This window comes from Ovis aries, chromosome 25, assembly GCF_016772045.2.
Source record: "Ovis aries strain OAR_USU_Benz2616 breed Rambouillet chromosome 25, ARS-UI_Ramb_v3.0, whole genome shotgun sequence".
Classification (NCBI taxonomy): domain Eukaryota; kingdom Metazoa; phylum Chordata; class Mammalia; order Artiodactyla; family Bovidae; genus Ovis; species Ovis aries.
The window spans coordinates 3,312,926-3,335,978 of NC_056078.1; the positions used below are offsets into that span (position 1 = coordinate 3,312,926).

The 23,053-nt window shown below is 47.6% G+C and overlaps 1 protein-coding gene across 2 annotated transcripts in view; it reads left to right on the plus strand.

Annotated features, from left to right (window-relative positions):
• The first annotated feature begins 1,466 nt into the window (after positions 1–1,466).
• Positions 1,467–23,053, plus strand: part of TRIM67 (tripartite motif containing 67) — a 62,775-nt gene continuing 41,188 nt past the window's right edge. For both annotated transcript variants that reach the window (XM_027962209.3, XM_042240843.2), the window contains exon 1: positions 1,467–3,424. In XM_027962209.3, coding sequence (XP_027818010.1) covers positions 2,384–3,424 — 1,041 coding nt within the window. In that variant the 5' untranslated portion in view covers positions 1,467–2,383. The remainder of the gene's footprint in view (positions 3,425–23,053) is intronic.

A 23,053-nucleotide genomic window follows, 5' to 3' on the forward strand; every position in this document is an offset into this window, starting at 1 on the left:
CCCTGCTGCTGAGAATTCCGGTCAGGCCTTTTAACTCTGTGTTGCTCTGTGTACTCCACGCTGTGGGCCTGCTCTTCGACTTTAAGACAAACTGGAAGCTGGCTGTTCAACAGTAGCCAAAGCTGAACTGAAGAGTCACAGGATTTTAGAGCAGGAAGTAAGATATGCAATCTGTATTTAGGACAACTTCGTTCACTTCTCACACAGAAGTATTATTGCCATTCTCTGCAGGCTCAGAGACTAGGAAAGCGTAAGTAGGCTGCTCAGGGTGGAAGCGACTGGTCAAGGAGCCGAGATTCCCACCTGGAATCCTCACTCGCAGAGTTCGGTCAAGAGAACGTCAGCACGCCTCTCCCTCGGGGGTCTACCTGCGCCGCCCCCAACCCCTTACTCCAAGCACGGGTCTCCCCAAGGGTGGCGGCTTTCTCCCGCGGCCGCCCCGCCCCAGTGGGCGCGCTCCCCGCCTGGTGACTGGCAGACACCGAGGCTCCCCGCCCGGCGCTGCGGCTCCTCTCCTGCCTTTGTTTGGAGCGCGGGAGAACCAGAGAACAGGAGGAGGCGTGACTTCAATATTCTTGTCGTTTTTAAACAAACGATCTCCTAATTTGTGTCTGTTTCAGGCCAGCGTGAAGCGTCGGTAGGCAGAGCCGGCAGCGCCGCGAGCACTTGCTCCTGCCAGCCCCAGCCCCCGCGTTCCCTGGGGGCCTCCCCACCCATCCTTCCCGGCGGCGGAGAGACAACAGCTACGCAGACGAGCAGCCTGGCCGCGGGTGGGAGGCTCTCCTCGCGGCTGGCGAGGCACAATGTGGAGATTTTTTCATTCATAAAACTAGCAGCCATGGTCGCAGCCTTCCCGCCTGCCCCTTGCCGCCCGCTCGGCGGCAGGGTAGGCCGGGGTCCAGGGAATGGGTTCCGAGGGCCAACGGGCATGGGTGGCTCGTCTTCGCGTTTCTCCAGGAAGTCCCATTTCATAAATCCCGTGCGGGGTCCTCTCTCTATTAGACGACTGACATCGATCGCGCAGGAGCCCTCTCGATTGAAGAGACAAGATGGCTTGTGGTTTGATCCATAAATAAAACCTCACCCTTTGACTCCAGGTTGTCCGACATCTTGCTGCTGCATTTTTCGGTCTATCAGATTTAGGAAGCGACTGTCAACCGTCCTATCGCTGCATTTGTAAACAACTGGCTTTCTAGGACCCTGTTTTTAGCCTTTTATGGTGGCGGGTGGGAGTAAGGGGGAATGGGCAGGGGAGATGATGGCAGGGACGGGACGGATCGTCGTACTAATTCAAGATGCAATTTCCGTCCAAATAATAGATTGTTATTAACAATGATCCTCTCTGCGAACCCTTAAAATTGCCCCTTGCCTCCCCTAGCAGCAAGAGGCGAGCCCTCATTCGCCGAGCAGACTCCGCCTCCCTCCTCCTCCCCTCCTCCCCATCACTACTCCCGGCTCTGGAAATTACAACTCCTGGGCGCGCGGCGTCTGGAGAAGGCTGCGCGGGGAGGGAGACGAGAGGGGATTCCCGAGCCAGCCGGGCGCTCGGCCTCCGCCCGCTGGCTGCAGCGTCGCGCGGCCAAGGTCAGAGGCGCCGCAGGAAAAGAGGCTGCGAACCGAAGCGGAGGGTCAATCCTGCCCTCGGGGAGAGAGCCCCAGGGCGCGCTCGGCCCGCAGCAGCAGCCGCCGGAGAGGGAGGTGAGAGAAGGTCTCCGGGCCGGCACGGCCGCCGGAGGTAGTCGCTGGCACGGAGACACGGCAGGTGGCGGCCCCTGGGTCCGTGCGAGAGAAGCTGGAGCTGCACCTTCGGTTCCCGGGCGCTGTCCGTCGCCTCGTGGTGCTGAACCCAGCCCCAAGGCCAAGCGGCCTACTCGCCCTCATTTTCAAAGATCGCCCGGACTAGGGGCGGGGCGAGGGCTAAGGGGGCTCCTGGACAGCTGCCCACTGGAATCTGGAACCGAAGGGCTGAAACGGGAGAGCTAGCGATCCGCAACCCAGCATCCAGTCCTGATGTGGAGAGGAGACGCCCGCTGCTGCCGGCGGCGGCGCTAGTGCTGATTCATCACCTAAAGCATCTCGCAGGCCACCTCGGGGGCAGCCGACCGGCCCCGGACTCTGGCCGCAGGTTGAAGCCTCTGGTGCAGGAGCCTCGCGGGCAAGAGGTGAGGACCCTCTTTTACCTCTTCCCCCTCACCTAATCGTCTATGGGCGGTGGCCCCAGGACAGAGAGAGGGGCGTGCCCACGGGTTGCAAAGTAGTCATGCCCGTGTGATGCTCCCTCCTCCCACCTCACTGGTGCTAACCTCACTTATTCTCCTCTGCCCGTCTGCGGAGCTTGGGCCATTCCACCTTCCACCCTGAGCAGTTCTCCGCCGGCTCAGCGATGGAGGAGGAGCTGAAGTGCCCAGTGTGCGGCTCCCTGTTTCGGGAGCCCATCATCTTGCCATGTTCCCACAATGTCTGCCTGCCTTGTGCTCGTACCATCGCGATGCAGACCCCGGATGGTGAGCAACACCTGCCCCCGCCGCTTCTGCACTCTCGGGGCTCAGCGCTGTCCTCAGGCGCCGCCGCCGCGCCCCCTCTAGACCAGGAGGCGGCGGCTGGCCCGGCTTGCAGCGGAGCGGGCGGAAGCGCAGCTGGCGGCCTGGGCGGCGGTGCGGGAGGCGGCAGCGACCACGCGGACAAGCTGAGCTTGTACAGTGAGACAGACAGCGGTTATGGCTCTTACACCCCGAGCCTCAAGTCCCCAAACGGGGTTCGAGTGCTGCCCATGGTGCCCGCGCCTCCCGGCTCCTCCGCCGCTGCTGCCCGGGGCGCCGCCTGCTCCTCGCTGTCCTCGTCCTCAAGCTCCATCACGTGCCCGCAGTGCCACCGCAGCGCTTCCCTGGACCACCGCGGCCTGCGCGGCTTCCAGCGCAACCGACTGCTTGAGGCCATCGTGCAGCGGTATCAGCAGGGCCGCGGGGCGGCGCCGGGGTCGTCCGCAGCGGCTGCGGTGGCCATCTGCCAGTTGTGCGACCGCACCCCGCCGGAGCCAGCCGCTACGCTCTGCGAGCAGTGTGACGTGCTCTACTGCGCTGCCTGCCAGCTCAAGTGCCATCCGTCCCGGGGACCCTTCGCTAAGCATCGCCTGGTGCAGCCGCCGCCGCCGCCCGCGCCATCCGAGGTCGCCTCCGGGTCCCCAGGCGCTGTCCAGGGCGCCCCCAGCGGAAGCGGCGGCTGCAAGAGCCCGGGAGCCACCGGGGCCGGAGCGGCGGGGGGCAACACCGCCCGCAAGTACCCTACGTGCCCCGAACACGAAATGGAGAACTACAGCATGTACTGCTTAAGCTGCCGAACCCCGGTGTGCTATCTGTGCCTGGAGGAAGGTCGGCACGGCAAGCACGAGGTGAAGCCGCTGGGGGCCATGTGGAAACAGCACAAGGTGAGCACCCGCTGGGCGGGGCACGCGGACACGGGAGCAAAGAAAAGGGTGTCCCCTCCCGTTGGTGCTGGAAATGGGAAGGGAATGGAAAGATGACATACTAGGTCCCCTCCCCCTTGAGGCTGTTTTGATTCTACCCAAAAGTCATCCAGAATGCAGAAGCAGGTCGCAGGACTCTTTCACTCCCAAAGTTGACTAGTAAGTTACATTGATGACCCCTTTGGATTTATGGCACCTGGATTTATAGAGAGACTTTCTCTTACTGGGACTCTGGGTGATGGAAGTGTGGCAGGGTTGCAGAGTAAGCTCTTAGGAAGACAGAAAGCACACTCATCTTCAGGCTGCTTTAAGCCATCTTCCCAGGGACTTGCCTGGGAATGCCACCTCCCTAGTGGGAAGGAACAGCCTCTAATATGCAACTCGCATACACTTGTGGCTGCCAATGTATCTTCATATCTGACACAGCAGGAGAAAAGCCTTCAAAATCAGGTGAGGCCCTTGATCAGACCCCAAGGCATGAGTGAGGTCAGTTTTTCTAACAAACATTCCTTAATTTCCTAATCCAAGTCCAGGGTGAGCAACTGGACTCACTGCTAAGATCAGTAATCCAGGTTCCTTGTTCAAAGAGTCCAACGGCAAGTTTGTATGTTTATCATTCAATGTCCTCTTTCCAGTAAACTCTTTCCCCACAGAGAAGCAGGAGGTCTCCAAAGAGCCCAACAAGAAGTGTGTATTCTGATTGAGGAGGAAAGACACAGGAAAATAAGGCAACTTGTAGCCCGCCAGACTCCTCCATGGAATTCTCCAGACAAGAATACTGGAGTGGGGAGACTTTGCCCTCTCCAGGGGATCTTCACAAGCCAGGGATCAAACCTGGATCTCCTGCATTGCAAGCAGATTCTTTACCATGTGAGACACCAGGGAAGGCAATAATAATAATAATAATAATAATAAATTATCTCTTCATATCATCCAACTGGAAATGGACAAAAAGGAGAGCACAGTGGGGAGAGAAGAAGGGGCCAACCATTTATACTATAGATTTATTACATACAGTTGCTATACAATTTCTGCTACAGTGTGTCAGTTATTTCTGTAACTCAACATTTTCAGAGAAAAAAAATGAAGAACACTTCAGCAATCCACCCTGGAGAGAGAAATCTGCATTATAGGCCAGAAAAGAGAAATCTGGAGTCAAATCCCTAATTCTAGGGCAGTGATTCTCATTTGGGAACAATTTCACTCTCCTTATAGGACATTGCCAATGTCTGGAGACAGTTTTGGTTGTCACACTTAGGAAGTTGCCCCTGGCATCTGGGTTAGAGGCCAAGAAGCTGTGAAATAGCCTACAGTGCACAGACCACCTCCATCAAAACAATAATACATAAAAATATCAATACTGTCTGTGGACTTAAAAATATTCACAACCTAAAAGTTGAGAGTTTTGTTTTATTTAGTGGAAATATTTAGAACTTCATGCCCGGGAGGCAGCAGCTCAAGAAATCTTGAGAGAACTGCTCCAAAGAGGTGACGGGAGGAACCAGGTTATACAGAAATTTTGCAAATAAGGGCAAGTCTGAACATCAAAAGATTATCATTAATTAAAGAAAAGCAGATAACTCAAGCTGAGGAATTTAGGGCTTTTCGTATATGGGAAGATGCAAGAGTCTGGGCTCACTGAAATCATTCCTTTGATATGCACCTCAGCTATTGGGGGCCAATATCCTGTGTTTTATTCACATCCTTAGTTTCCTCAGGGCTTACCATAGGGAGTGGCTGCAGTGATGGCTACTAGAAGGCTGGAATTCTTTCCTTCCTGAGTTCCCTCAGAGTTCACCAGCTCACCATCCATGGTGGCTGAGTTCCCTCAGAGTTCACCAGCTCACCGTCCATGGTGGCTGCAGTTGCTGGTGACTGTGACATCTTTGTGTGTTGAAATATTCTATTTCTCATGTCTCTGAGAGAAACCATGTTGTAAGTTGCGCAGACCTAGAACCAACTCTCAGGGTTTGTAATTCACTTGCTATAAACATTTAGGCACAATTTTAAGCCCACTGAATAATGTCTAACTCAGATAGTTGTTGTTAGGGTAAGTATAATACTGTATATTTACCCTCTAGCACAGTATCTGACTCACAGTAACCTATGTATATTTATTATTATTATTATTATTATTATTATTATTATTATTATTATTATTGCCTTCCCTGGTGTCTCACATGGTAAAGAATCTGCTTGCAATGCAGGAGATCCAGGTTTGATCCCTGGCTTGTGAAGATCCCCTGGAGAGGGCAAAGTCTCCCCACTCCAGTATTCTTGTCTGGAGAATTCCATGGAGGAGTCTGGCAGGCTACAATCCATGGGGTCGCAAAGAGTCAGACACGGCTGGGTGAATTATAGTCTTAATCCTTAAAAGCACTAAACTTGCAGAAAGCTATAAGGCAACAGCAGAGAGCTCTTATTTGACCGCAGTGATTTGGCAGTCTGGAGAAAACAGGAACTGGTAGCATGCTGAGCCCTAAAATAGCTTTGCGCAAAATGAGAATGTCCGCTCCAGTGAGCTGTCATTCATATGACCTTTGACATATGACATATGACCTTTTGTTGCATATCACTTCATGATAATTGTAGCTGCCTTGTTTATTTTATCTTTCAAGTGAAGAGACATTATTTTACAACTAAAGAAATCTTCTGCAAAGAGGTTGTGATCGATTTTCAAGACAAGATTCCCATTCAGATTTACAAACTGGTAAATTTTCACAGCTTAGATAGCTAGAACTAATTTCAGACATTGCCACCTAAATGCTTAGGCTTAGTGTAGAGTGGAAACTAAAATGAGTTGAAGTGAATCTGCAATTTTAAAAGACTAAGTCTCTTACCTGGGAAAGTGAGTTGGATAATGAGCAATGGTTTCAATAACCAAGATCATGCGGGGAAAACACTGGTCATCTTGATTTGGTGTCAACAGCAGTTTTACAACATTTTTATCTGAGGAAATGTGAAAAGAATCCATAATATTTGCTCAATAGAGTGGGACAGTTATCTGAGGAAAACACAGCTATGCAGAATCTAAGTGTCTCAATTTAATATCACGTCTTCAGGGAACTAAGACATACTCCTAAGTAAAGAAGGCATTCTATGAGATACTTTTGTGAAAACTTCTTTTCAAGAATGAGAGGAAGTTCTGCTATTCTCTTTCACCAGGTGCTGTTTTTCTACAGAACGGGAAATCATTAAGTGCTCCTTGTCATCTCAAGTAGGGGTTGAAAATCTAAAGAAAAGATAACAGAGACAGCCCTGATGGAAAGTTTGACCTTGATTTGTGAGCAGGCATCTAGACCACCATTCTGAGCTGTGAAGGTGGCTACTTTTGTTTGTTTGTTTTTAAGATTATTTTTTTATGTGGAGCATTTTTAAAGTCATTATTTGTTATGAGATTGCTTCTGTTTTATGTTTTGGTTGTTTGGCCCCGAGGCCTGTGGGATCCCTAACCAGGGATAGAACCCCATGCTCTGGAAGGCAAAGTCCTAACCACTGGACTGCCAGGAAAGTCCCTAGATGACTACTTTTGAAAGATAAACTCGATTTCACACCCCCACTGTGGCTGTTTGAGTTCTTTAGTAAAACTTATTAAAGTCTCTGGATTTTGTTGTTATCGTCATTACTGTCATAGCCTGAAAATTCCAGGAGCCATGACAATCTTGGTGCACTACCAGAACTAGAATCAGGACAGAAATATTTTTCTAATATCCCTATGACTGCAGAAGCCTGAAGCAAAGCTTTAATTCCTCTCCAGTGCGACTAGAGCTTGCCATCTAATTAGTGATTCTTAGGCAAAGAGATGTGTAAGTGACACTGAAATCTATTTTGAAACAAGGTTGATTATCACCTCTCAAAAACAGTGTAAACACTTCAGGTCTTGGCCAAACACATTTTTAAATGATTCTCCTGGAAGAGGCTTAATCATTTCAAAGAATTTGATGTGAAGAAGCAATGCAGTGCGAAAGATAAGACAAAGAAGGGAGGCTTTCCATGAGAGCTTCTGTCTTTTTGCTATTGGGTGGAATTCTAATTTTCCTGAAACTAGTAGGAGAGGGTGACTGTGGGATGGACCTCTTCCTAGTGTGTCATGTCAAAGAATGTCAGCAACCACTGTAACTCCTGCTGAGTGCAGGACTCTGAATTAAAATGGTTAGAAGTTGATTCTTGAACTGAGGTAGGGACTGCTGGATAAGCCCTTCTTCAGAAGTCTTTTGAGAACCATGACCAATAGAAGAGAATCAAAACAAAATCTCATTGTACCCCAGGAATACAGTTCCCAATGAATCAGCATTTCACAAGAGCAAAGGAGACAGTAAGGTCTAAAAATCACAGGAAAGACAGGACTTCAGGTTACTGCCACGTCCCAAGGATCTTCTCAGCAGCCTGGTCCTACCTTATTTTTATAGAAGAGATAAAGAATGGGATTAAACTTTAAAGTCTCAGAGGAAAGACTTTCTCCATTAAAAGATAACACATAAATGACAAAAGCAGAACATGTAATCATGATTGTATATGGTCATAAATATATTTATTAGAATATTTGTGTTACATTATAACTCAGGGAATAAATGCTCTTTGTTAAGCATTAGAATTACAGGTGTAGAGACGTAGAAATTAAACATCATCCCCAAATTTCAATTTGCCGAGAAAAACGAATTCTAACATTTTGGAGTTTTTTCCTTCTAGAATTCTATTATCTATTTATTTTATAATTGTCTTTTTTTTTCTTTACCAATACAATATGAATATCTTTCTTGTCAATTAATGTACATCATTTTGGATGGCTGCATGTTATTCCATTGTAAGCATTTATCCACATCCTAATGCTGGACTTTATTATCTAGGTGTTTTCAGTCTTTTGCTGATAGGAACATTTTTCAAGTTAAATCTATGCCTATATCCTTAATAATCACCTTAAGTTAAATTTATAAATATGGAGCTGCTATATCAAAGGAGATCTGGCTTTCAGATATCTGATTAATGTTGCCAAATTGCTTTCCATAAAGTTCATACCTATCTTTTCTCCCAATAGCAAAAGTATATTAAAAATTTTTAATTCATGTTGACAAGGACCATGGAGGAAAACAAATAAATGGATTGTCTTGTTTCTAGTAACCATTGTTTGCTATTTTCATTACATTATTATTAGAACTATTTTTAAAGAGGATCACAGTATCTAGATTTTTATAACTACCTGCCTGTGATCTGTCTACGCTCAAAAACTGGTTTAATATGTATAACTATTGCTTAAATATGTGTGTGTGTGCTAAGTCACTTCAGTAGTGTCCAACTCTTTGTAACCCTATGGACCATAGCCCACCAGGCTCCTCTGTCCATGGAGTTTTCCAGGCAAGAACACTGGAGTGGATTGCCATGCCCTCCTCCAGGGGATCTTCCCAACCCAGGGATCAAACCCGAGCCTCTTAGGTCTCCTGCATCAGCAGGCGGGTTCTTTACCAGTAGTGCCACCTATCCCCTCTTGAATTAAGGCCCATGAAAAGACCAATGCTTCAGGGCCCATCTAAGGCATTTTTGAGGGGGATTGAAAGGGGGGGGAAGAGATTTAGGTAAAGAGAAGTGTTTGGCAAATATCTGGGAGGTCTGAAGTTTCCAGATTTCTGGCTAATTACTGCCAGCTGAGAGTTACTTAACAGAAATCTCTCAGAGCTGTCAGAGCATGCAGCATGGAAATATACACAATCCGAGTGGAAACGTGGGTTGTTTGAAATGTTGACTCTTTAACCAACTCTGAAGCTCTGAGAAATGAATTGCATCAGTCCCAGACTGGCTAAGAACCAGTGGCAAAACTGCTTAGATGCCTGGGAACAAGAGCTGACTCTGATAAGCAGAGGCTGCATTGTCTTCTGAAACGACCCTCTGTGTTAATATCACCACTGTCTTTAAAGCCACCAGGGCTGTAGCCTGCCTCATGCCTGGATTTAATTCCAGGCAGGTCAGTAATTCAGGAACAACTATTAGAAAGAACTCGTGTGTTACAAGCTTTGAAGTACCTTCTTTCCTCATCATTCCATACATCCGAAAAACAAAAAGTGTGTTTGAGAGAAAGCAAGAATCCAGAAACTCGAATTGCTTTCTCTTCTCTTTGAAGACTGTTTATGGAGGATAGGGGTTCAGGAGAATTGAGAAGGACCTTAGAGACTGTGAAAGGAAAACCCCAGATTACTACAGAAGAATGTGTTTCCTAGTATGGTCCTGGTGGTCACTCCATGGCTAAGGTGTTCTATTTTTAGCCTGCAGTGGGATGTCCTGTATCTGGGTCTACATTGGTGGAGACGGGACCTTGCTTGTAGATGCCAGCGAGATAGATTGTTTTAAAAAGGAGAGATCTCCTAATCTCTGAGATGGATTAGAGGGGCTGACGTGCTGGCATTCCGCCTGTTTCTGTAAATAAAGTTTTCCTGGGACACAGCCATCCTCATTTGCTTACACTCTGCCCATGGCTTCTTTGGGCGATGGTTGTTTTTGGTAGAGTTGGGTAGCTGTGACCAGAGATCTATAGCCTGCAAAGCCAAAAAATATTCACTGTCTGTCTCTTTATGGGGGAAAAGTGCCAACTTCTAGACTAGGGTCTCGTGACTCAAAGAGTGGTCTGCAGCACAGCAGCGGCACTGGGAGCTCTTTGGAAATGTGGAATCTTGAGACCCGCCACAGCCACTGACTCATGATTTGAATTCAGCAACATCCCTAGTTGAACCAGATAGATGTTAAAGTTTGAGAAGCCCTGATGGAAATACTTGGGGGCTCAAGGGCACTGGGCCCAACACTCTGTGCATGTCATCTGAGAAGCAGTGTAAAGGGGACTCTAGTGGGGCTGAGAGGTTTGAACCAGAGTCTTAATTACCCTGGGAATCTTCAAGCTCACCAGATTCTGGGTGCTAGGAGGGAGGCAGTGTGGTGCTCAAAAAACCCCTGACCCAGAGAGAGGCAGGAAGCTCTGAGGGGCAGTGGTGCTGCCTGAGCCCTCCTGGGCCAGAGCATGGGTGTCTCGTGAGAAGGGAACTTCAGACAGATGCTCTTCGCTGCTTCCCCGGCCTGAACAGAAACATGTTCACTGATGTTTGTGTATCTGGGTTTCCTTTGGGTGTGTGTCTTAGTCCTTCTATAAAGAAGCAAAGAGGGTGCTTTATCCACTCTTTGGGCAGTTTTGAAGGGCCTGCTCAGAGAATGAGGGAGGTTGGAACTCTCGGAACCATGAAACCCAAAGGAGCAGGAGAAAATCCAGGCAGATATTGTGGGGCTCTCATGAATTCACACCTCCCTGCTTAGAATTTCCATTTTCTAGGGTAGGCTGTTTCCTAGCAGAAATTATAACTCCAGCCTCCTCCTTTGCAGATGAGGAATAGTGAGGTTGAGGGGATTGTCACAATTGCACAGCAATTTGTGAAATGATTCTATAAAATGATGATCAAGTTTCCTCCTTTGTACCTTTCAATTGACTACAAAAATGTAACAGAATACTCTGTGTATCTGAACAAAAACAGGTGGCATCCGGCATCCCCTAAAGAGTCATTAGGAATGGGAACAAATAAAGGGTGGGCGGACACCTAGTCTAGAAAGTGGAGCAGCACGTCGGGCACAACCCCTCCCTCGTTTGACTGTGATGGGCCACAGAAAAGGGGGATGAAAGGGCACAAGGAGACAGTGCATCCTCTTTAGAACAAATAGGATAAAAGAATTTGAGTGCTGGGGGAAATCGAGAAGATCAGACAGCTCTGTCTCCTCATTTCTCATGTGGCTACGGAAGGAAGAAGTGGTTTGCAGGAAAGAGAGAATAGGGAAGGACCCACAAGAGACAGGAACCGGTGAGGTGGTGGAGTCTAAATGCCAGCCGTAAGAGACTGGAATCTGGACCCCTCCAGCACTCATCCAGCAGGAGAATCTGGGCCTTAGTCACATGGCATCTGAAAAACCTGTCCAGACAGTGCGTCGTTTTAAAAATTAGGTCAAGGTTGTGTTAGGAAATTAGGCAAATTTTGTACTTGTCCAGTCTCCAAATTCTTCCTTATAATTTGATATCTATATATTCCGGGTGATACCTATAAAACCAGAAAACCAATAAAATATGAATAATCAGAAATAGTCCTCTTTGAAGAAGAGAATTGTGGCTAAATCACTCCACAAATCATGTGTTATCAAATGTCTGGCTACCTCTCAGCTGGGCTGTGTACCCACATGACTAAAATTCATCTCTAGCACTCACTGAGGATAACTTAAATGTTGATGACACCTCTTGACCTGTAATTCCTTCCTCTGAACCTAAGCCACTAATGCGTATTTATTCTTCAAATGGCCTAATTGCTTATTCAATCAACGCTGAAATCTTCAGTGCCAGTATCATGCCAGGGACCACTGTAAGCACCAAGGCCATGGAAGGGCATGTTTTTCCCTCCCAAGAGCAGAGATCTTTCCCTAGAGAGAGAAAATCAACATGTGCATAAACAAGTAAATACATTGGGGAAAAAAAAAAAAGAGTAGAAATACAATTCCAGAGGTGGTGGGGGGGGACAAGTAAATACATTGGGAAAAAAAAAAAACAAGCAAAAAAAGAGTAGAAATACAATTCCGGGGAAGGGGGGGGAACAAGCAAATACATTGGATAATTTCTGATAATAATAAGTACTACAATGGAAGTAAAAAATGTGATAAAAAGCAGTTAGGCAGACTTGTTCATGGGGAAAGTTGGAAAAAGCAAGGTTTGAAGATTGGCTGAGAAGTAACCAGCCCAGCACAGTTCCGAAGACAGCTCACTTCACAAGGAGAGCAAGACCCAAGAACCTTTAGGGTACATGAAAAAAGTGGATAAGCGGCAGGAGCAGATACAGATGGGATCCAGAGGGTGCAGGGAACCCATGCGATTTCATGTTAAATGCAAAGGGAGATGACTGGGGGACTTTACGCTGAGGAGTGATGTGGTTTTTTTTTTTTATATTTGTTTTACTGTGGTTGGAAAATGGGTGGTAGGGGATAAGAGTAGAGGAAGGAGACCACTGAGAGGCAATGGGAGTCACTTGGACTATAAATAGGGACTTGGACGAGGCCGAAGGCAGCAGAGATGGGAAGTTGTTTTCTGTTGCCGTCTGTAGTTGACACTCATTGCTGTGCATGGGCTGTCCCTAGCTGTGGCGAGTGGGGGTTACTAGCTAGTTGTGGCGCGCAGGCTTCTCACTGTGGTGGCTTCTCTTGTTGCAAGGCACAAGCTCTAGGAGCACGGGCTAGGCACATGGGCTTCAGTAGTCGTGGTGCAGTGGGCTTAGCAGTTGTGGGGCATGGCCTTAGTTGCCCCACAGCATGTGGACTCTTCCCTGAGCAGGGATCGAACCCATGTCCCCCACACTGGCAGGTGGACTCTTAACCACTGGGCCACGAGGAAAGTCCAAAAATGGAGAGAAGTTTATGCATTCATATGCTGCTTAGCTCATTGGAAAAGACCCTGTTGCTGGGAAAGATGAAGGCAGGAAGAGAAGGGGATGACAGAGGATGAGATGGTTGGATGACATCGTCGATTCAATGGACATGAGGTGGTGAAGGACAGGGAAGCCTGAAGTGCTGCAGTCCACGGGGTTGCAAAGAGTCAGACGCGACTGAGCGACTGAACTGAATGCTGCTCAGCATTCTCTGAGCTTCTTTGATTCATGGTTTGATGTCTTACTATTTTTGGCAAATTCTCATCTGGTATCTTCAGATGATTCTTTTGCTCTGCTCTCCGTCTCTCTCTTTTACTGCTGGTGTTCCTGTTACATGTATGTTACACTGTTTGATATTGTTCCGCAGTTCTTGAACGCGCTGTTCTTTTTCCTTCAATCATCTTTTTGTCTCTGTGTTACAGTTTCATTAGTTTCTATTGATCTCTCTTTAAGTTCACTGATTCTTTCCTCGGCTGTGTCAAGTCAACAAATTAGTCCCTTTTTATCTTTTCTCTTTGCTCTGCATCTTCTCAGTTGTCCTGCCTTTCCCAGCAGTAGGAAGCCTTGAATGGTCTGGACCCATGGCTATCTCCTGCTCTTCTCCAGGAAGATTGGTATTTTCCTTCTCCCTGTCTCCAGCCCTGTGGGGTCTTCACTTTGCTTGGGGTGGTAGGGGAAAGGGACAGGTTTTGCTGTTTGTCCCCAGTGGCTTAAGGTTTTTATTTGGAGGGAGATAAGGGTCCTGGAAGGGCTTTGTATTTTCCTGTGGTGACTCTCACATCTCTCCTTCAAGCCAGCTCTGAGGTGCAGATGTCTCCCTTTTAAAACGTCATAGACCCTTTAGACTATGCAAGTAGTCAGATTTCACTTTTCTCTTTGGTTGCCAAAATGCTTAGAGCCAAATATTTGGTGTGTACACAATGGATACAATTTGGTGTAAATTTATGTTATAAATTTTGAGCCTCATTTCCAGCTCCATTTGCTGCATCCTTCGTTTATCTTTAAGTAATGCAATCGTGAATTCTATAAACCCTTGAAAGCTGTCTTAAATCCCCTTTGAACTAAATAGATAAATGAATAATCTAGCAAGTGTCTTGCTTGAATAAAGCAAAAAAGAAAAGGAAACTTCTGGAAAATCTTGTTAAGAAAGTCCTCTACTTTTGAACAGCGCCTAGTCACTGTTACACAAGCAAAATACTGTTTGAAAATGTTCAGAACAAGAAATAGGGACCTTCCCAGTCAGTGGCATGCATGACTGGCTCCCTTCTCCCTTTTAGTCCCTTACAATAAAGAATCTCCAGAATGACTATGCCTGGTCTTGACTGCAGGATCATTTGTCCTGTTTTACAGCTTTCCTGTGAATATCACCACACTCAGCTTCTTTGGAGGGTGTGATTATCACCTCTCAAGTTGGCTTCCTGTACAAGTATTTGCAGTTTATTCCTGATGAATATTTGTCTTCCACATAGCTCAGCAGGGTTCCACTTCTGTAGCTTGTTTGGAGGGGAAGATGCTCAGAGGGGAAGTCAGGGCCCATTAGGGCCAGAAGACCTTGCTGAGGGGCTGTCAGGAACCATGAGAGATTTGAGAGTTTAGCCTATGTACAAGCTTACACATACATTTGCCACAGTTCATGGATGTGGACAGGAGACGTGAAACTCCTGGGTGAGAACTAAGACAGTTTATTACTCACAGCAGTAGCAACAGTCATAGTATCAGCACGTCTGTGCCGTTTCCGTGAGCCCAGTTCCCCCGAGATGTGAAGATAGCCAGATGGCATCGGCACACACAGTCAATTGCCTTACCGAAGAGAAACATGAGCTTAGGCAAGCTGAATCTTCGGTAAAAGGCGTTAACTAAGCCCAGGCCTCTTTGCTCCAGAGGGAGACAGTAAGTCCAGTTTCCGAGGTGGTTGTCTATGCAAGCATCCTTGGAAGGACCGCCCAGGACAAAGAGCAATCAGTGCCTCACTGACAACACTCGGAGAGACACAAGAGAGCAAAATTACCTTCCAACAGGGAGATTAAATCAAAATTCAGGTAGTTCCTCAAGTGATTTCTGCTTGTGTGCATTGTGAGTAACTTCTCCAAGCTCCTCTGGTTGTCAGAACTTCTTGTTTCACTTGGGATACGCAGACTTCAGGGTTTTTCCGGGTGCCGTGATAGTGATGGTGGTGGCGACGGTGGCGGAATGTCTGTGGTGTGGTCCACAGGACGTATGAGTGCAGTTAGGGTGACTCACTCCTGGGCGCATTTGTGTCTCCTCCAGCGTGGGAAGGACAAACACAATCTCATGGCTTCGCATTATGCAACTGAAACATTCCGTTGGCTAGGCATTCACTGGGCACCTACGTGACCCACAGGCTGCGCTGAGGGTTGTGTATACATTTGAAACACGCTACAGGGAGCTCACAGTCAACCAGAGGTGAGGATAATTTTACTCCCCTGTAATATTTGTACAACCGATATTCAAAAGTGGAATAACTGCCATATTTGTCAAGTGAATAAACTAATGAGAGAAGGCGGGGGAAGGCAGTTAATTTTGCCTGGAGATTGGGAAGGGGAAGGGTAGCAAGTGGGAGGTTGAAGAGGAAATGGCGTTTGAGCTGCAGTCATGAGTGATGAGTAGTTTTTTCAGCAGGGAAAGAAAAAGTGAAAGTGTTAGTCGTGTCCGACTCTCTGCATCCCCATGGACTGTAGCCCTCCAGGCTCCTCAGTCCCTGGAATTCTCCAGGCAAGAATACTGGAGTGGGTCGCCATGCCCTCCTGCAGGGGATGTTCCCTACCCAGGGATCGGAAGGAGAGACTTAAATATACAACATTGTGTGAGGTGTTAACAAAGATGTTGAAAGTCAAGTTTCTACTTTCAAACACCAGGGATGAACACATATTACACACGAGGGGCACTGAGAACGATGACACTGCTTCTGATAAAAGTGAGGGAACTTAAATTACCCACACAGCATCTGAGACTCAGAAAACATTCTGGATCTTGAGACAGTGGTGAGAGAATGATGGGATAAATGGATTCCAGAAGCGGCATTTTAGGGGACAGCTACTTTGGGAGCCTAAGAAAGATTAGCTGTTGGCTTCATTTAAATTTCAGTGAAGAATAGAGATAGCCTGGCTATAACCCTTTTGAAGGTTCTTGTAAATTTTCATTATTTTCCCCTGGTTGTTATATTTATCCAGTTTGCTAGTAAAACTTGGCAGCAAAAACCTTTTGAACATCTCAGTTAGCTTTACTAAGTTAAGAGGAGAGAGGGGGCAAAAAAAGAAGTGAGGAAACTATGAGAGAAAGGACTTGCAGGAGCAAGGCGGCAGTGAAAGGAACATGGGAAAAGTTTGGTAAAGGGGTCGATTTTGCACTAGTCATTAGTTTTAGTTTTTTAGATGGACAGAAGGGCCCGTCTGTCCACTTGCGCACGAGAAATAGAGAACAGCACCAGAGCTCAGATGTGTCATTGTGTTCAGTCACTCAGTCATGTCAGACTCTGCGACCCCGTGGACCGTGGCTCACCAGGCTCCTCTGCCCATGGGATTCTCCAGGCAAGAGTATGGGAGCAGGTTTCCATTTCCTACTACAGGGGATCTTCCCAACCCACGGATCAAACCCGAGTTTCTGTGTCTCCTGCATTGGCAGGCAGGTTCTTACCACTAGTGCCACCTGGGAAGCCCAGAGTGCAGATAACTGGCACTAAACCCTAAGTGTAAAAGGGTGCAGAGCAGAGTCGGATCAACAGCAGATGGCAGGGTAGGCTGCACGGAGGGGATTGGAGCTGAGTTGGGTTTCAAAGTGTTGGGAGGATTTGGAGAGCTGAAAGGAAGGAGGTATCCAAAGGAAAAGAAAGTGCTCTCTCTTTTTTTTAAATAATTTGACCATAGATAGTGAAAGTTTCTCAGTCGTGTCCAACTCTTTGTGACCCTATGGACTATAGCCAGCCAGGCTCCTTTGTCCAAGGGATTTTCCAGGCAAAAATACTGGAGTGGTTGCCATTCCCTGCTCCAGGGGATCTTCCTGACCCAGGGATCAAACCTGGGTCTCCCGCTTGTAGGCAGATTCTTTACTGTCTGAGCCACCATGGAAGCCCAACCATGAATAGAAAACTCTAAGAAAAGTCCTCATCAGACATGATTGTCCCCAAAACCATTCTGTTATAGTTGCCAGTGTCTGCGGCTGGCCTGATTCCAATAAAGAGGTAGTTTGGGTCATAGGTGATTAAAAAAAAAAAATCACCTGGCTTTGCCCTGCGAATGGCCTTTGTACAAAGACAAAGTCAGAATTCTGGCCCAGGGGTCTGTGCACCCATATCCTGTCCCAGACAGTTGCGCTGCCACTGGAACACGATCTCTTTGGTCTCTGGCCTTTCTTCAGGCAAGCACAGTCTTGCTGTGCCCTGGTCTACTTTTCTACCAACTGGGTTTTCTCAGAGTCTCCACGACACTCATTCTCATGTGCTAAACAGCTTTAAATGTAAAATCCCACCTCACTGGACTTCTCTCATTTACACCTGTCAGTGCTATTTTGTGGGTGACAGAGACTTACCAGTTCTCTTTATTTAATCAACTTTGTACATCACATGCATGGGCTTCCCAGGTGGTAAAGATTTCACCCACGGTGCAGGAGACGCAGAAGATGCGGGTTTGATTGCTGGGTCAGGAAGATCCCCTAGAGAAGGAAACAACAACACACTCCAGTATGCCAAGGACAGCGGAGCCCAGCAGGCTACAGTCCATGGGGTCACAAAGAGTCGGAAACAACTTAGTGACTCAGTTCAGTTCAGTGGCTCAGTCGTGTCCAACTCTTTTGACCCCATGGACTGCAGCACACCAGGCCTCCCTGTCCGTCACCAACCCTGGAGTTTACTCAAACTCATGTCCATTGAGTCGGTGATACCATCCAGCCATCTCATCCTCTGTCATCCCCTTCTCCTCCTGCCCTCAATCTTTCCCTGCATCAGGGTCTTTTCAGATGAGTCAGTTCTTTGCATCAAGTGGCCAAGGTATTGGAGTTTCAGCTTCAACATAAGTCCTTCCAATGAATATTCAGAACTGATTTCCTTTAGGAAATTTCCTGGTTGGATTTCCTTGCAGTCCAAGGGCCTCTCAAGAGTCTTCTCCAACACCACAGTTCAAAAGCATCAATTCTTTGGCACTCAGCTTTCTTTATAATACAACTCTCACATCCATACATGACCACTGGAAAAACCACAGCCTTGACTAGATGGACCTTTGTTGGCAAAGTAATGTCTCTGCTTTAAACAACAACAATACGTCACATGCATAAACAATGCTGTATTGGGGACATCTTGGCAGCAAGGGCTGTGTCTTGCTCCTTTTGTACCCCCAGTACCCAGAAGAGAAGTTGGCACCCAGGAGGCCAGAGAAACATCTATTTAATATGTGAATGGTGACTCAACACCAAAATGTGTTCTAATATCAACACAGTAAATGACTGTTCCAGTGGGGTCCGTTTTAGCTTCATGGTGACTCTTGGAACACAGTGTGATTCATGCAGGAGGGGCAGTCCAGGGAACAGCGTGGAAATGAGGGCAGGAAGAATTATGTGTTTTTCTTGGCCCCTGATGGAGAGAGCCATTTGCATTCATTAGCATGGCACACCCCTCCCCCATTATATTCACTAGTGGTTTTGGAAACTATCCATTGATCTCATGGGATGACAGAAGATAGCTAGAAATGTGGTTGAGACTTTTCCCAAATGTTAGCTCTTAGATCTTGTCCGGAGAACAGATTGAGTCTGTTTACTAGACTGTCATTCCTGAACTCTTTAGTGCTCCAGAACTAGCAGAAATAGAATAAATAAAGTTCGTTGTGTTTTTTCAATATATTTTTTCTTTTTAAAATTTTGTTTATTTACTTATTTTTGGCTGCACTGGGTCTTCACTGCTGCACGTGGGTTTTCTCTAGTTGCAGCGAGTGGGGACCGCTCTCTGGTTGCAGTGTGCGTGCTCCCCATTGCGGAGGCTTTTCTTGTTGTGGAGCGTGGGCTCTGGAGCACGAGGGCTTCAGTAGCTGCAGCTCACAGGCTCTAGAGCTCAGGCTCAGTAGTTGTAGCCGCAGGCTTAGTTGCCCCAAAGCACGTGGTTTCTTCCCAGACCAGGGATCGGACACAAGTCCCCTGCATTGGCCGGCAGATTCTTAATCTCTAGACCACCAGGGAAGCCCTGAAGTTTTGTTTTAGAGATAACTATCCTAAAACTCTACCACTTTTCAGGGAATGAGATCATGCATTTTAAGCAGTGCACACCTCACAGAAAGTGCTAGGAAAAGAAGAGCCAGTGTCACGATCATGATCGTGATCATCGTGAGTGTCAGGGCCAAACACAGCGGGAAAGAAGGGGGGACTGTTTCAGGGCCCGAGATCTTGCAGGAGGCCTGAGGGACAGCCATCACCCTGACGACACAGCTGTCTCCTTGGCGGGGCCTCTTCACCGCACGACATGAATAAGCGCTAGAGCGGTGATCCATCCTAGTACTACCTGGACCAACCTTCTGGCCCTCACTGACTGGTATAATGGGAAGGGTTGGGGTTGGAATCAAAAGCTCTGGGTTCAGTTTAGAGCTGTGTCTTGAGATAAGTCTCTTAATGCCTCTCAGCTTCAGTTTTCAGACTTGAAAGGTGTGAGGATGAAGTGAGATGCAGTGAAGAAAGGCACCAATGGTAACTGCAGGGCACTCAGTCCGCTGTAGCTCCTGCTTCTTTCCTGAAGGTGCAAGCAGCTTGGCCGTGTCCCCTCTTCTCTAAAGGACGTAAAGCCCATGTTCTGGTCTAGAGAAAGAGCATGTGTAGTACAATTCCATTCAGGGACTACAGGGGTTTCCCTGGTGACTCAGACGGTAAAGAATCCACCTGCAGTGCAGGAGACCCAAGTTTGATCCCTGGGTCAGGAAGATCCCCTGGAGAAGGGAATGGCAACTCACTCCAGTGTTCTTGCCTGGAGAATCCCATGGACAGAGGAGCCTGGTGGGCTACAATCCATGAAGTTGCCAAGAATCAGACACAGCTGAGTGATTAACACTTTCACTTTCATTGAATATATATGAAAAAACATTTTTTAGGTCCCCTGGAGGAAGAAATGGCAGCCCACTCCAGTATTCTTGCCTGGAGGATCCCACTGACAGAGGAGCCTGGCGGGCTACCAATAGTCCATAGGGTTGCAAAAGATCAGACATGACTGAAGCTACTGAGCATGCGTGTTAGAATAGGGGAAAGTATACTAGTTCGCTACGGCTACCTTAACAAATTATCACAAACCGGGTGGCTTAACACAACCAAAATTTCTTGTCTCACAGCTCAGAAGGCTGGCAGTCAGAGATCAGGGTGTCACAGGACCAGGCTCCCTCTGACAGCTCTGGGAATGGTTGATCCAGGCCTCTCTCCTGACTCCAGGCAGCTCCTTGGCTTGTGGCTGAGTAACTCCAAGCTTCCTGCTGTGTGTGTCTGTCTCCAGATTCCCCTTTCTCTAATTAACTGGTTCATTAATTTTTGGCTGCACTGGGTCTCCGTTGCCGTGCGAGGGCTTTCTCTAGTTGTGGCGGGGGTGCTTTGTTGCAGTGCTCGGGCGTCTCGCTGCGGTGCTTCTCTTGTTGGGGAGCATGGGCTCTAGAGCGAGGGATCAGTAGTTGTGGCGCATGGGCTTAGCGGTCTGGAACATGTGAGATCTTCCCAGACCAGGGACCGAACCTGTGTCCCCTGCACTGGCAGGCAGATTCTTAACCCCTGGACCACCAGGGAAATCTTCCCTTTTCTAAAGACTTCAGTCCTACGGGACAAGGGGCCACTCTACCCCACTATGACCTCATCTTAACTGAGTACACCTGCAGTGACCCTCTCTATCACATTTGGTGGCGCTGAGGATCAGGACAGTGAAAAACTACTTTAAGCTGCTAACCAGGCAGAGGGAGCCGGTTGCCTCCTCATGGAAAAAAAGTGGAAGTGTTAGCCACTAAGTCGTGTCCTACTCTTTGCAACCCCATGGACTGTAGCCCCACCAGGCTCCTCTGTCCATGGAATTCTCCAGGCAAGAATACTGGAGTGGGTACACTTTCCCTTCTCCAGGGGATCTTCCTGACCCAGGGATCAAACTTTCATTGCAGACAAGTTCTTTACCATCTGAGCCACCAGGAAAGTTGTCTCCTCATACCCTATAAAAATATTTGGCCAGGATGGATTTGAATTGTTTTCTAGCAGAGACTAGGCACATTAAGGCAAGTGGGAATTCAGATCCTTGTGGTGGGTCAGGGAGAATGAAGGCTTTGAGGTGGGAGAGGGGCTGTGGGTGTTGGGTGGCAGCGAGGACCCTGTAGACTCTGGGCAGCAGCGGGGTGCAGAAGAGAAGGGCTTTCAAGGGGAGCAATGTCATCCTTCAGCTTTCCTCTGAACCCTTGTGATGATCACCCAAATTGATTATATTGAAAATATTAGCCATCCAGTGTTATCATAAGCAATGGTATTGTTGCATCAAGACACTGTTCTGAAGTCTAAATGTACTGAATCAGAGGACATCTAGGGAAAGAGCATGTGACTGTTTTCAGTTGTAAAATTGCTTAACTGCTCAGGGTAGAAATTTCAAATGAGACCTTAGTAACATGAATTTTTTAGTGAAAATAACCCTATTGTTTTTTCAATTACATAAGATGATACTCATTTCTAAATATTTAGGCAATACAGACAAGATGCAAAGGAAAATGTGAAAATTCATTTGTACTCTTAAAATTCTTACCTGTGTGCTCAGTTCAGTTCAGTTCAGTCGCTCAGTCGTGTCCGACTCTGCGCTACACATACACATCTATAATTACCTTGCTAGGGACCACATACATAATTACATACATATGTATGCCACACTGATTTAATCATCACTCCTGGGTAGTTAAGGTTGTGTATGAATGTTTACTATTTTGAAATTTTACTTATCTATTTTTGCTTGTGCTGGGTCTTCATTGCTGCGCTAGGGTTTCTCTAGTTGTGGCAAGTGGGAGCTACTCCTCCCGGTGCTGTGGAAGCTCCTCCTTGCTGTGGCTTCTCTTGTTGCAGAGCATGGGCTCTAGGGCTTGCAGGCTTCTGTAGTCGTGGCCCCTGGGCTGTGGCACACAGGATCAGTAACTGTGGCGCTGGCACAGGGCTTGGTTGCTCCACAGCATGTGGGCTCTTCCCAGACCAGGGATCGAACCCATGTCCCCTGCATTGGCAGGCAGATTCTTAACCACTGGACCACCAGGGAAGTCCTGGTCCTTGCTTCTGATCTTTGGTTCATTTTATAAACTTCTCTGCCATATTGTCAAAAAAAAAAAAACTATTTAATTCATCTGTTCAGCAAATACTTATTGATTATACATTGGTAAGTTATACAGAGATGAAGCAGACAGTTTCCATCCTCTAAGACCACACAGCTGAGCAGAAGAAAAGGTAAACACACGCAGACAGTACAGTATAATGAGATGTGGGCCAGTACAGGAGCCCAGAAAAGTAGCATTTCCACCAGCCACGAAGGGGCGGTGGAGAGAGGAGACAGCAAGAGGGAGGGACATTTGAGCTGAGCTTTTTTTTTTTTTTTTCCAAGATTTATTTATTTTTATTATTTTTTATTTGTGTTTTGGCTGTGCTGGGTCTTCATTGCTGTGCCGGGTCTTCACTGCTGTGCCAGGCTTCCTCCCTGCAGTGGCTTCTCTTATTGTGGAGCTCAGGCTCTAGGGAGTGAGGGCTTCAGCAGCTGCCGCTCACAGGCTCTGGAGCTCAGGCTCAGTAGTGGTGGCACGGGGGCTTAGTTGCCCCAAAGCACATGGGACCTTCTCAGATCAGGGATTGAACCTGTGTCCCCTGCATTGGCAGGTGGGTTCTTAACCGCTGGACCACCAGGGAAGCCCTTAAGGTTTGTTTCAGAGACAACTATCCTAAAACTCTACACTTGCCAGGGAATGAGGTCATGCACTTGAACTTCAGCAGTTGCAGTGCATGGGCTCAGCAGTTGTGGCACAAGGGTCCAGGGGCCCTGAGGCATGTGGAATCTTCCCAGACCAGAGATCGAACCCATGCCCCTGTCTTGGCAGGGGGATTCTTAGCCACTGAACCACCAGGGAAGCCCTGAGCTGAGTTTTGGATGATGAGGGTGGGCACTGGCAAAGCAAGGCGGAGACCACATCAG